The sequence below is a fragment of the Primulina eburnea genome, chromosome 6 (assembly GCF_022965805.1).
Source record: "Primulina eburnea isolate SZY01 chromosome 6, ASM2296580v1, whole genome shotgun sequence".
NCBI lineage: Eukaryota > Viridiplantae > Streptophyta > Magnoliopsida > Lamiales > Gesneriaceae > Primulina > Primulina eburnea.
Genome location: NC_133106.1, coordinates 21,871,460 through 21,885,881, shown reverse-complemented (window position 1 = coordinate 21,885,881; position 14,422 = coordinate 21,871,460). Strand labels below are relative to the sequence as shown.

The 14,422-nt window shown below is 42.9% G+C and overlaps 1 protein-coding gene across 1 annotated transcript; it reads right to left on the bottom strand.

Moving 5' to 3' along the window:
• Window positions 1–5,365: 5,365 nt before the first annotated feature.
• On the bottom strand, window positions 5,366–7,199 carry LOC140833373 (uncharacterized). The gene is made up of 2 exons (XM_073197733.1): window positions 7,119–7,199; window positions 5,366–7,043 (listed from the first exon to the last, which is right to left on the bottom strand). The coding sequence occupies exons 1-2, from the start codon at window positions 7,182–7,184 to the stop codon at window positions 6,459–6,461; spliced, it is 651 nt and encodes a 216-aa protein (XP_073053834.1). The 5' UTR covers window positions 7,185–7,199; the 3' UTR covers window positions 5,366–6,458.
• Between the last annotated feature and the right edge of the window lie 7,223 nt (window positions 7,200–14,422).

The window sequence follows — 14,422 nt, the reverse complement described above, 5'->3', positions numbered from 1 at the left end:
ATTAATTAGATTAATTAAGTCAATTAAAAATTCTAAAATATTTGAATGTCAAATCATGGTGATTCTCGATTTTTGTGCATAATTTTAAGAGAATATCATGCATTGATTTATTTTTTTTTTTGTGTGCAATATATTAAATTATACTATCATGAATATTTCTGATGGGTGTTAGTCTAGAGATTGATTTATTTTTATTATAAGTTGGGTTATTAGTGTTCTAGATATTGGATTGGACCATTAATTATTAAATAGGCCCAATAAAGAGCCCAAGATAATTAGAGCCCATGGCTCATCAAGGAAGCTTATAAATAGGAACTATCCCACCATTTTAGGGGGATTCACATTATCTCATTATATGCTCCATAAGTCCCTAGCTTTTGAGAGTACATATTTTGGGGTGTTTGCTAAATTGAGGGTTGGAGGATTTTTTGTTGGGTATCCCCCGATACCTCTAACCTCAATTCGTGATGTAGGTGGCGACTCCGAAATTTATTGGTGTGGACGCGTGAGTAGCAGATATTCTCTCATACTAACGTGTTCACCCGGACAGATTTATCACATGAGTTTCGTGTAGTATCAGTTTGGCGTCGTCTGTGGGAAGACTGCCACCTGATCACTGAGAATGCAAACACGGTCGCGTACAACTCATGACGCCCAGGAGGAGCATGGGCGCCCTCCTCCAGCTCGACCGCAGCAGGAGGAGTTCCTGATCACGTCCGAGGTTTTGAAGGCATTGATGGAGGAAGCAGCATCTAGGGCTGCAGCCGAAGCCGTGGAGCGATACCTCGCAACTCGGCAACAGTACAGCGAGAACAGGGGAGCACACGGCGAAGGAGCCCATTCACATCATTCAGAGAGAATCTTACCAGAGAGAGGTAGTCGGGACCAACAACGTGCCAGCGACAAACCTAAAGAAGGGGACTGCACTCCAAGATGACGAGGCTCATAGCCAGGCACCTCCTTCCTGTCACAAACTCCGCGCCAAGAGAGGAGAAGAGGTTGCAATGGCATTTTCACCTGCACGACGTAGCCCTTTCACCACAGCTGTACTAGCGGAAATGCTGCCGGTTGGATTAAAGATAGCAAACCTACCTGAGTATAAAGGAGAAGGGGATTCGCAAGATCACCTAGACAAATTTTATGCAAAGGCAGACCTTTATGACATCAGCGACGCGGCTTACTGTAAAATCTTTCGAACTACCCTATCAGGACAGGCCCTTACTTGGTTCAACAAGCTACCCCCAGGGACAGTAGGCAGCCTGGATGAACTCACCAGACGTTTTCTTCAACAATTCTCCATTAATAGGAAGTATCCCAAGACAGCATCTTATTTGTTCACCATAGTCCAAAGAGAGGGAGAGAGCCTGAGAGAGTTCGTACATCGATTCACTCAGGCCGTTCATGAGGTCCCGTACGTCAATCACGATTTACTGGCAGGAATCATGCAGCAAAACCTTCGTCACCGGAGATTCAAAGAGTCAATAGCAGGAAAACCCCCTAACACTTTGGAAGAATTATTTGAAAGAGCAGAAAAGTACATTCGCATCGAAGAAGCAGTAGAACCTCGTTATCTTGTAAAAAGAAAGAGAGAGGATGAGAAATTCGGGGTCAAGAAGGAAGAAAGGCAGGTAACTCAGAGCCCTCATCTCCAGCACATCCCGCTGAACTCACGCTTGACAGACATACTAGTGGTAGCTGAAAATCAAGGTCTTTTGCAGCCCCCTCGCCCTATGAAAGAGAACTCGAAAAGACAACAATCTGACAAATATTGTCGTTTTCACAAGGAAAAAGGTCATACCACAGAAGATTGTTTTGTCCTGCGAGCAGAAATAGAGAAACCCATCAAGCGAGGATACTTGGGCGGTTTCGTGGATAAGTCACGAAATCAGCAGGACAGTAAGCGCCCGGAATTCCAGCGCAAACCCAGCCCTCTGAGAGGAAACAATGACCAAGAGAAACGGCCCGAAAGGATAGAGGAGAACCTCCCTACTTGAGGAATCATCGCAGTAATTTCTGGAGGTCCGGCATGTGGGGATTCGAATAGGGCGAGAAAAACTTTGATTCGCGCGGCATTGCAAGAACTTCCATCTGCAACTAGTACCAAATCACACACCGTACTCGAGATAGTCCAGTCGAAGGAAGGTATGGTGTTCGGTGACAGTGACCTGGAGTTCCCTCGTGGGGAACACAATGACGCCCTAGTCATCTCCGCCACCATTTCCAATTTCTGGGTGAGAAAGATACTAGTAGATTCAGGAAGTTCTGCAGACATCATTTTTTATAGCGCTTTTGTAAAACTAGGAATCGACAATGCCCTAATAGCCCCAGTAAACACCCCTCTGGTTGGATTTGCGGGAGAGGTAGTTGAGGCATTGGGAGAGGTTGTGCTTCCCCTTTCCTTGGGGTCTTACCCGCTAAGGACCACTAAGATGGTGAAGTTTCTCGTGGTGAAGTCTCCGTCAGCATACAACATTATTTTGGGGCGTCCTAGCTTAAATTTGTTTCAGGCGATAGGCTCTACGTATCACATGAAACTTAAGTTCCCCACACCCGAAGGAATAGGGGAGGCCACCGGTGATAGTCGATTGGCGAGAGAATTTCATGCCATCACCTTGCAGGGGACAGCAAGTCATCGAAAGAGGCAGGCTGCCCCAAAGGACACATCACCCAGAAGTAAGCAGAAGTTGGAGCATCATCCAGGGAACAATGAGATTCATATTGTTGAAAGCGAATCAGGAAGAGACGAGAGACTTAAAGCCGCAGAAGTACTGAAAAGTATAGAAGTAATACCAGGAAATTCCGAGAGCAAGGTCAAGGTTGGAACAGGTTTACCAACTAATTTGGAAGAAGCCCTGACAGCCTTTCTGAGAAATAATGCAGATGTATTTGCCTGGAAGGATGAAGCATTGCCAGGAATACCCCCAGAGTATGCGCTCCACAATCTCAAAGCAGATCCAAAGATAAAACCAATCAAGCAAAAGAAAAGAACGTGCGGTCTCGAGAAGAGCAGACATATCAGTGAAGAAGTAGAGAAGCTATTAACAGCCGAGTACATCCACCCCATCATGTACCCAGAGTGGTTGTCAAATGTCGTACTCGTACCGAAGCCGGGCAACAAATGGCGGTTGTGCATAGATTTCACTGATCTAAATAAAGCATGCCCTAAGGATCTTTTCCTGTTGCCAAGGATTGATTCATTGGTAGACTCCACCGCCGGGTGCGAAATGCTTAGCTTCTTGGATGCATATCAAGGCTACAATCAAATTCGGCTAGCACCTGAAGATCAGGAAAAGACAAGCTTTGTAACTGATCGAGGAATTTACTGTTTCGAGGTGATGCCGTTTGGATTAAAGAACGCCGGGGCAACTTACCAGCGGTTGGTAAACAAGATGTTTGAAAAAACAATCGGGCGCAACATGGAAGTGTATATAGACGACAAGCTTGTCAAGAGCATACTGGCTTCAACCCACACTGAAGATCTCAAAGAATGCTTTGACATTCTGAGAAAGTATAAAATGAAGTTAAACCCTGAAAAGTGCACATTCGGGGTCGGAGGAGGGAAATTCCTAGGTTATATGGTCTCAGTTAGAGGGATAGAAGCTAATCCTGAGAAGATCAGTGCTGTTTTGAACATGTCTCCTCCGAAGACATTGAAAGGAATAGAAGAGTTAACAGGACGGATCGCCGCCCTTAACAGATTCATCTCTCGGTCGGCGGATAAAGGCCTGCCATTCTTTAAAGTGCTTAGACAAAGAAGTAGATTCAAATGGACGGACGAGTGTCAACAAGCCTTCAGCAGCTTGAAGAAATACTTGACCACATCACCCTTACTTGTAAAACCATGCGAAGGAGATACGTTGTTCCTTTATCTAGCCGTCTCGGCCGAAGCAATCAGCGCAATGCTAACCTTAGAGGAAGGGCGCGAGCATAAGCCAGTATATTACGTGAGCAAAACGTTGCAGGGTGCAGAATTTCGGTACACCAATATCGAAAAACTAGCCCTGGCGTTGGTCACTGCTGGAAGGAAACTACGTCCTTACCTCCAATCGCATCAGGTAGTAGTGTTGACCAACCATCCCTTGAAAAAGGTACTCTCCAGCCCTGAGGCATCTGGTCGGATGGTCAAATGGGCGGTGGAGTTGAGCGAGTACGGCTTGGAGTATCAACCGCGCCCAGTGGTAAAGGCCCAGGTTCTGGCAGATTTCATAGTAGAGATGGAGATAGTGGAGGCAGAATGTTGCATCCCCACTTGGACACTGTTTGTTGATGGATCTTCCACTGCATCAGGAAGTGGAGCCGGGATATTGTTAGAAAATCCTCAAAGAGACAAGTTTCAGTATTCCATAAGGCTTCAGTTTTCGGCATCAAATAACGAAGCAGAGTACGAGGCTATTATATTAGGATTAAAGCTAGCCTTAGCCGCAGGATCAAAGAGGTTGATAGCGCACAGTGACTCCCAGCTTGTGGTTAACCAACTTCAAGGGACTTATGGGGCTAAGGAGGAGAAAATGGCCAGGTATGTGCTCCGGGTTAACGAGCTGCTCTCGCGTCTAGAGAACTATGAGATAAAGCATATACCCAGGGCCCAGAATGAAGTAGCAGATAGGTTAGCCAAGATGGCAAGTTCAATGACAAATATTGACAGTAGAAGGGCCACTTTTCTAGCCGTTACTAAGGAAGAGGCGGAGGGACCAACTCTTGACATTCTGTGCGCGGGAGAGGGTGAACCGAGCTGGAAAGATGAAATCATCAGTTTCCTGGTACAAGGAAGCCTACCACAAGATCCGTCTACAGCCCGAAAGCTTCGGATCAGAGCCGCTCGATTTACAATAATAGATAATGAGTTGTACAAAAGGGGCTACTCCTTACCGTACTTAAAGTGTCTTGCTCCCAGTAATGCTAACTACGTACTTCGAGAGATTCACAAAGGAATTTGTGGGAATCATTTAGGAGGAAGGGCATTGGCCTGTAAAGCTCTGCGACAAGGGTATTTTTGGCCCACAATGAGGCGTGACGCAGAAAAATTGGTAAGACACTGTTGTGCATTCCAAGAGCACGCGAATATCAATCATCAGCCAGCTACGCTCTTGCAACCCTTAGAAAGCCCATTGCCTTTTGCACAATGGGGAATGGATATCGTGGGACCATTTCCCATAGCTTCTGGGCAGAGAAAGTTCCTTCTTGTGGCCGTCGATTACTTCACGAAGTGGGTAGAAGCTGAACCTTTAGCTAAGATAGCTGAAAAAGACATAATAAACTTTGTGTGGAAGAATATAATATGTAGGTTTGGAATACCACAAGCCTTCGTCTCAGATAACGGAGCACAGTTCTCAAGTTCCAAATTAAGAAAGTGGTGTGAGGGGTTTTCCATCAAGCAATTCTTCACTTCCGTAGGAAACCCCCAGGCGAATGGACAGACGGAAGTTACAAATCGTACTATCTTGCAGCACCTCAAAACCCGATTAGGATCAGCCAAAGGCAAATGGGTGGATGAACTGCCGAGTGCCCTCTGGGCTTATAGGACTACGTCACGCACCTCTACCGGAGAATCACCCTTCAACTTGGTTTATGGGGCAGAAGCAGTGGCTCCCGCAGAAATAGGAGAACCTTCCATGAGAGTCCAGAATTATACTCTAGCAGATAATGAGAAAGTGATGAGGTTATCTTTGGACCTCGTAGACGAACTTAGGGAAGAGGCATCACTCCGTGCAGAAAGGTACAGAGCGCAAATGGCCAGAGCATACAATAACAAGGTTAAGCATAGGTCATTTCAAGTAGGGGACTTAGTCTTGAGGAGGGCAGAAATCTTGCGGCAGGTAGGTAAACTCGATCCAAAATGGGAAGGCCCGTACAAAGTAATCGAGATAATCAAAGGATGAGCATATCGTTTTCAGCAACCAGATGGGAAGACCTTACCAAGAACATGGAACATTGCGAACTTAAAGAAATTTTACGTATAGACTACGTGTTTCTGTTTGTTTTTACTTAAAGAGCAGTCAGTGACAAGATGTTATTACCTGAGTTACGTTTATCAATAAATTTAAAAGTTTTTCTTGCATTTATCGTCTTTTCATTTTACTTAATTAGAGAACCAAAAAAAAAAAAAAGAGTAACGCGCGCAAAAGACATCGCGAGACCCAAGGTGTCACAGAGAGCCACCCAAGCATAAGAGGCTTGGCCAGCCCAGCGGGAAAGTGCTCAGACACTGTAAGAGGTCACCAAAATAGAGTCCCGGGATACCTACGCTAGGGTAATAACGTCCCGTCGAGACCACAGAGGCTTAAATATGCCCAAATTCATATTTAATTAAGCAGTAAGCATGAAGTATTACTGAAAGAAAACAAAAATTAATGTCCAGATGACATAGTAATCAAAATAAATTTCGACTAAGCAAAATAGTTGTGCAAAAGTACGATCTTAGAATAAAGCTCAGACAGGTCTAGTGGCAAAGACAAAAATCATCCATCCTCGATAGCTTTGTCAGCAGGGAGCAAGTGCAGCGCACCAATGACCTCGCAGTCAACATCCCCCGCTGGAAGAAACTCTGGCAGAGGGTCAACCTGAGCGGTGTCATCCAACTCTGCCATATGAGGTGAAATCCTCATAATCACCTCCTCGGGAACCAACCCTGTCAAGCGGAGCTGGAGACGACAGTATCGCACCACCTCATCACGGAGACCAAAAGCGTGACTGTAAACCTCATCAGCATAGGCCGGAGAAGCACGAAAGGCTGCTAGTGCCTTCTCCTCAACACCCGTCACAAAGGACTTCCCCGTCTTAGAAGCCAAGAACATCCCGCCAATCTTCACTTCAATATGGTGCTTGTCATAGAGGGAACCAAGCTCTTTACGCAATTCCTCATCATCTCTGGTCTTTTCTTCACACTTCTTTGTCAAGCAAGAAAGATCGTCTTGGAACTTCATGTTCTCTGACCGAAGGCGTTCATTTTCTTCCTTTAGTTGGGAAAGCTCTCGGCGAACTCGAGCCTCCTCAGATCGACCTCTCTCCTCTCGCGCCTGGTAAGCACAGGCCAGAGACACAGCCTGAAAAACAAGAAACAATTGGTTACATCACGTAAGCACCACTGCAGAAAAGGCACTGAGGGGCGAGGAAAACACCTGACAACCTATCAAGGCCAAGCAGTGGGATAGAGCAGCAGGAGGTTGAGGAACCAAATGGGCCATGTCATGATCAATTATCATCTCCTCCCCTTTCTGCATCCCACATCAGGGTCGTCGGTATCCCAAAATGACCCCACTCTCTCCTTAGCATTAACTCCCTCCAAGAATAGAGAGTTCTCCCGAAGGCCTCGAGAAGACGAAATCGGATCTCCGCGACCTTTCTTAAAGTTTGGCGGGGTGGCCGCTTCGCCCTTCCTCTTTCCATCGTCGGGTCCTCTAGTACATTGGTCCTTTCTTTTATCCACAACAGCTCCAGGAGCAAGGCTGTCAGTGAACGTAGGATGAGGCCCCTGACGACCCTGAGAACTAGACCCTCCTCCACGACCAGAATGGGGTTGCGACCCCGAAGTAGGGATAGAAGATCGAGGAGCGGGAGGGTAGCGCCGGTCATCAGTTCTTTTCTTCTCTCCGGTAGAGAGAGACCTCGCCATAGTATCTTCGCGAGCTTGAAGGGTGGCCAAGTTCACGCGCAACCCTACAAAAAAAAAATTAAAAAATAAATAAATAAATAAATAAATAAAAAATAAAAAATAGCGACAATGGAGCATCAAAGTTCCATAAATCAAACATTACAGCTAAGAAACACGGACATCAACGATGTGCAAAGAGACCATTAGAGCAAGAAAAGGGATACCGCGGGCCAACAAACTCTTAGGATCGAATAAATCGTCAAAGAACCCCAGGGTTTGACACTGAACTTGCAAGTGTCGATGAATCATTCTCATTTTCACAACACTACAACTAGAACTCCAAGTTGAAGGTACGTCCCACCCACTATCCTTTACAAAAAGAAAATGGGACCGCCAATCCCCTCGAGTCGAGCATAGTCTGACCATAAACTTACAACCGGCACGAGGTTGAAAGTAGACGGAGTAGTCAGGCTTAAGGCATCGTACTGAGAAAAGAGAATGAAACAGAGAAGTAGTAGCCGGAATTTGAAACTCGTTTGCTCGATGACAGAATCCCAGGAAATAAGTAAGTGAGTTTGGGGACAGTTGACTGAAGCTTACACCTAAGGTACGAATCACCTCGACTAGTAAGGAATGAGGAGGAATGGAAAACCAGCTATTAAAATGGGCCAGGGTCACGGTAAAATACCCTGCGGGTGGGTTGTGATAAGAATCCCCCAGGCCAGGAGCCTTAAACTCATAGTCAGAGGAGATTTCCAGTTTACCACTCAAGCACTTCACATCCTGAGGAGTCAGAAGGCTCCGATCTAGATCCCCGAGAATAACTTCTTGTTCAGGATTATCACCAAACGAGGAACCGCGAAGGCAAGGTAATGGCACTTGAGGGATGTGAGGGAAAGAACTCTCGAGATCATCCATTAAAACATCATCACCCAAAGAGTCCAGGTCACCAAGGAGGGTCAAGTCACCCAGAGAACCCAAATCGCTCAAGAGGGACGGAGTGTCAGAGTGATACGAGTAAGTATCTGAAGCTTCACCCCTACTAAAATCACTCGAAAGGGGAGATTTGTTCATACGACTAGCCATTAGTAAAGAGTACTCCTTACCACGAGGCGCGCACCCTGCAAAAAGTTTTAAAATTTATCAGATAACCCGAAAGAAGTAGCGTTAGGCGCACAACCCGTATCATGTTGTAAAGATTAACCCAAATCCTATACACAAATCAAAATTATCCCAACCCAAATCCAACCCACAAGACAACCCAACCCCTAGCCCAATTAACCCCAACCCAAAAATCTAATCCACAAGTCAACCCAACCCAATCCCTAGCCCAATTAACCCCAACCCAAATCCAACCCACAAATCAACCCAACCCAATCCCTAGCCCAAATTAATCCAAACCCAAATCCAACTTACAAATCAACCCAACCCAATCCCTAGCCCAAATTAATCCCAACCCAAATCCACCCCACAACTCAACCCAACCCAATCCATAACCCAAACTAACCCAACCCAAATCCAATCCACTAGTCTCCATGATCATTGCAGCAACATATACAATTCTCAAAAGTACGAATGTATAACTCAGTATTTTTAAGGTGTTTTTGGTCCCTATTCCTCCTATTCATCCATTTTGTCACTTGTCTATTAACGAGAATAGCCAATGTCACAATAATAATGTACATGAATGCATAGAAAACCGATGATGAGAAATCAGATTTTTCATCGTTTCTTGCAATTATAATCAACAAAAGCACAGGACAAACATCACCAAACAATGAAGAAGATATAGCCAATCTTCCAGTATCAGTACTGGCAAACTTCAAATCATGTGCTAATCTTGACATGAAAGGAGAGGCTGTGTTAGACAATATTACAGCAAGTGTTACAGCCATCATCACACCGGAGCCATGAGCTCCTGTTTCTTCATATATAAAGGAAGTTAACGCAATAGGCAAAAATCGTGCAGATTAAACATCTCCCACCGGCTATCATGCTTCCTATCCGTATGTTTCGCCTCGTATAATCAAAAATCCATCATGGTGCAGCTGACACCAGGGCGCCTCGCAAGATTGCAACAGTAGCACAAATAGAAGGAAGGATAAAGCGGTTGTTTCATAAAGCAGAGAATAAAGGAAAAGCATTTGAAACATATATTATATAATAATATAATATAAAAGCAACCATTATGACTCATAAAGAAAAAGAGCAGAGAAGAAAGGGTACCTGACATTGCGGCCGAGAATCAGGAAAAGGTGAGGCGTGTGGAACCCTTTTATAGGGGAGTGGGGCTTAACCTAGTTGCAGGATTGGAATGAAGAATAGATTAAGTTTTTGGTTAAGTTATTATATTTTATTTTATTAGGGGTAGGACCGAATTTTTTTTTCTTCTGTTAAATTCTTACTCTCCATCACCTTTAATAAATTGTAGGTGTTCGAGAGTGGGGGGCTTATGATGGGTGTTAGTCTAGAGATTGGTTTATTTTTATTATAAGTTGGGTTATTAGTGTTCTAGATATTGGATTGGGCCATTAATTATTAAATAGGCCCAATAAAGAGCCCAAGATAATTAGAGCCCATGGCTCATCAAGGAAGCTTATAAATAGGAGCTATCCCACCATTTTAGGGGGATTCACATTATCTCATTATATGCTCCATAAGTCCCTAGCTTTTGAGAGTACATATTTTGGGGTGTTTGCTAAATTGAGGGTTGGAGGATTTTTTGTTGGGTATCCCCCGATACCTCTAACCTCAATTCGTGACGTAGGTGGCGACCCCGAAATTTATTGGTGTGGACGCGTGAGTAGCGGATATTCTCTCATACTAACGTGTTCACCCGGACAGATTTATCACCTGAGTTTCGTGTAGTATCAATTTCCATATTGTATAATCAATACCATATTTTATAAAAACATAATGGGTTATATTTTAACTCAATTAAAATATAATTTAATTATTAAAACCCATTTGAACTTTAATAAAATTAGCATGATGTGTTTATACTCTTACAAGCACATGATTCATGCTCTCATTACATTAATATCATCATAATCCCGATCGACGATCCGTCCTCATCGATGTGACAAATTCAACTTGTTTGTTATTATGACGCACATTTTAATTTCTAGATCACCAAAATCTAAATAAGGCAGGTGTACTTCTTTTTGACTGTTTTAGTAGTCATGCTCTCAAAATTTCTTTAAGCTTTTATAAACTTTATTTATAAGCTTATCGATTGATCATATCAAAGTTATTTATTATAAATTCAACTCATTGAATTTATTATCTCAACGGGAACAAATAAACAGTGCTTGTGTGACCCTCAATGGTTCAGAGATATAGCTAGCCGTGAGTTCACAACTCTTTGTGGTTCAAGACATAATCCATTATTCGGGCTTACCCTAATTTGCCTCATTCTATGTATCAATAATTGATAATGAGAATGTCAGAAATCATATTCCTGATTAAACCCATCGAATCATGGTAAAAGCGTCTAGTAGCATCGCCCCATGATTCCTTAGGTATCACTGATAGTGCCTGCAAGAACCAGTCGATTATGATTAATGTACAATACGGTCCTTTCATCTCATATATCACGATCGAATCTGCAACCATTGGTTGATCGAGGGTTGCGTAGTAATTCGATAACTATGTGACACATAAAATAGTGGCATCGCATGTACTATTGGAGAACTCCTTCTCCAACGTACATCTCATAATCTGGCTAGAGTTTCCACGCACTATTATTTTATCAGATCACATATGATATCCATAGCCGTAGGTGAGCAGTGAATCCCCGACTACAATGCACTGGCTCCTATATGTGTCGCAACTGTACCCAATCTCGACACCTGATGACTCTCCTGGAGTCGGTCAACGAGTCAGAGCACAGCCCTAGCATATAGAGCCTCAGTGTTGTCCTGGGTCGTAAGGACTAATGGTGTACAATCATAACCACAGACTTATCCTCTCGATGAATAATAACCACTTGGAAAGTACGAGGAAGGGTTGTTCGGTATAATCATCATATGACTATCCATCTGCATGTTTGGACATCTCTATGACCTTACCAAGAAACGCGGTACACAATATCACAGATGTTACTCTCAAGCTCAAGCAACCTTTATCCATGTTCTAGGCGGCTGAATCGACTAGGAACAAATTTAGAATATACAGTGTTTACAAATGAGTTTCAACATCGGATTACGATTCATTTGTATTAAAGTATAATCAAGATCTTTATCTATGTTGTTCACATGTATATACAGATAAATAAATAACAAACCATGAAATATTGAATTATACTAAAATAAAGATTGTTTATTATAACTGAGTAAATAAAATCTCTAGTCAACAGTTGGCTTACAAGGCAACTACTCTAACAATCTCCCACTTGCTCTAGATCCAACTACCCATAAACTTTAATCCCATTGCTTCGCGATGCTTCTCAAACAATGGTCCTGACAAGAGCTTTGTAAGTGGATCAACAACATTATCTGCAGAGGGGACTCCTTCGACTGATATGTCTCTTCTTCCCACAATCTCCTGTATGATGTGGAACTTCCTTAGTACATGTTTGGATCGCTGATGAGACATTGGTTCCTTTTCTTGCGCAACGGCACCAGTGTTGTCGCTGTACACCGAGACTGGATCAACTCCATTAGGAATAACGCCCAACTCTTGTACAAAATTCCTCAGCCAAACGGCCTCTTTGACTGCAGCAGATGCATCAATGTATTCAGCTTCAGTGGTGAAATCCGCAACGGTGTCTTGCTTGGAACTTTTCCAAGAGACAGCCTCACTATTTAGCATGAATACAAAAACATAGGTCGATTTCGAATCATCTACATCACATTGGAAGCTAGAATCAGTGTAGCCTTCTATTTTCAATTCTCCACCCCCATAGACCATGAACAAGTTCTTATTTTTTCTCAAGTACTTAAGAATATCTTTCACGGCCTTCCAATGCATTGGACCAGGGTTCGCCTGATATATGCTTATAACACTCAAAGTGTAAGCAACATCAGGACGTGTCAATACCATACCATACATGATACTACCAATGGCTGACGTATATGGAATACATGTCATCATTTCTATCTCTTCATCAGTCTCGGGGCACATTGCCTTAGATAGAGTAACACCATGACACATTGGTAAGTATCCTCTCTTGGACTCTTCCATAGAGAATCTTTTCAGGATGGTATCGATATAAGTCGCTTGGGTGAGCCCAAGCATCCTATTTGATTTATCTCAATAGAATTGTATTCCCAATACATAGGATGTTTCACCCATGTCTTTCATGGAGAATTTACTTGCTAACCATACTTTAGTCGATTGCAGTAATCCTACATCATTCCCAATGAGTAGGATGTCATCAACATAAAATACTAGGAATGTCACTGCACTCCTACTAACTTTCTTATACACGCATGGTTCCTCAGGATTTTTAGCAAAACCAAATTCCTTTATAGTGCTATCAAATATGAGGTTCCAACTCCTTGACGCCTGCTTGAGACCATATATTGATCTCTAAAATTTCCATACCTTATGTTCACTTCCTACTCATGTGTCTCCTTAAGGTTGAGACATATAAAGTTCTTCTTTGATGTCTCCATTGAGGAATGGAGTCTTTACATCAATTTGCCATATCTCATAGTCATACAATGATGCTATGGCTAATAGTATTCTGATGGACTTAAACATAGCAACTGGTGAAAAAGTTTTCTCATAGTCAATTCCTTGCCTTTGAGTATAACCTTTTCAACCAGTCTTGCCTTGAAGGCCAATACCTTCCATTCGCCCCAAGCTTTCTTTTGTAGATCCATTTGCATCCTATGACAACGATTCCCTCAGGTTGGTCCACTAATGTCCAAACTTGGTTTGAATACACAGAGTCCAATTCAGACTGCATGGGTTCAAGCCATTTGGATGAATCAGTATCAGATATTGCTTCTTTGAAGTTCATTGGATCACATCCAACACAAGGCTCATCATGACCTTGTTCATGAAGAAGCGTATATCTTGCAGGTGGTCTGACAACCCTATCAGACCTTCTAGGAAAGTGTACTTCAACTACTGGTTGTTGGGGATTAGGTTCAAATTCTACAGTGGATGGAGTATCTTGAAGTTCTTCCAGTTCTATCATCTTGTCTTTTTCTATCTAATATAAATTTCTTTTCCAAAAAGGTGGCATTTCTTGAAACAAAAATTTTTTGCTTCATTGGGACGATAGAAATAATATCCAACAGAATTCTTTGGATATCCTACAAAGTAGCACGGAGTGGATCTACTATCCAACTTGTCTCCCACTGTCTGCTTCACATAAGCAGGACATCCCCATATTCTCAAATAAGAATATTTGGGAGTTTTTCCATCCATATTTCATATGGTGTTTTATCCACGGCTTTAGTACGGACATTATTCAACAACATTGCAACAGTTTCAAGCGCAAAGCCCCAAAACGATTTAAGCGATTCAGTGAATCCCATCATGGATCAACCATGTACATCAAGGTTCGATTACAACGTTCAGAAACATCATTCAATTGTGGTGTTTTTGGTGGAGTCCACTGTGAGAGGATCTCATTCTCTTTTAGATAACCCAAAAATTCAGCACTCAAGTATTCTCCACCTCGATCAGATCAAAGTGTCTTAATACTTTTTTCTAGCTGGTTTTCTACTTCAGATCTGAATTCTTTGAACTTTTCAAATGTTTCAGATTTTTGTTTCATCAAATGAACATACACGTACCTCGAATAGTCATCAGTAAATGTAATGAAATAGGATTGCCCAATTTTTTCGCTAACACTTAGCGGGCCACAAACGTCTG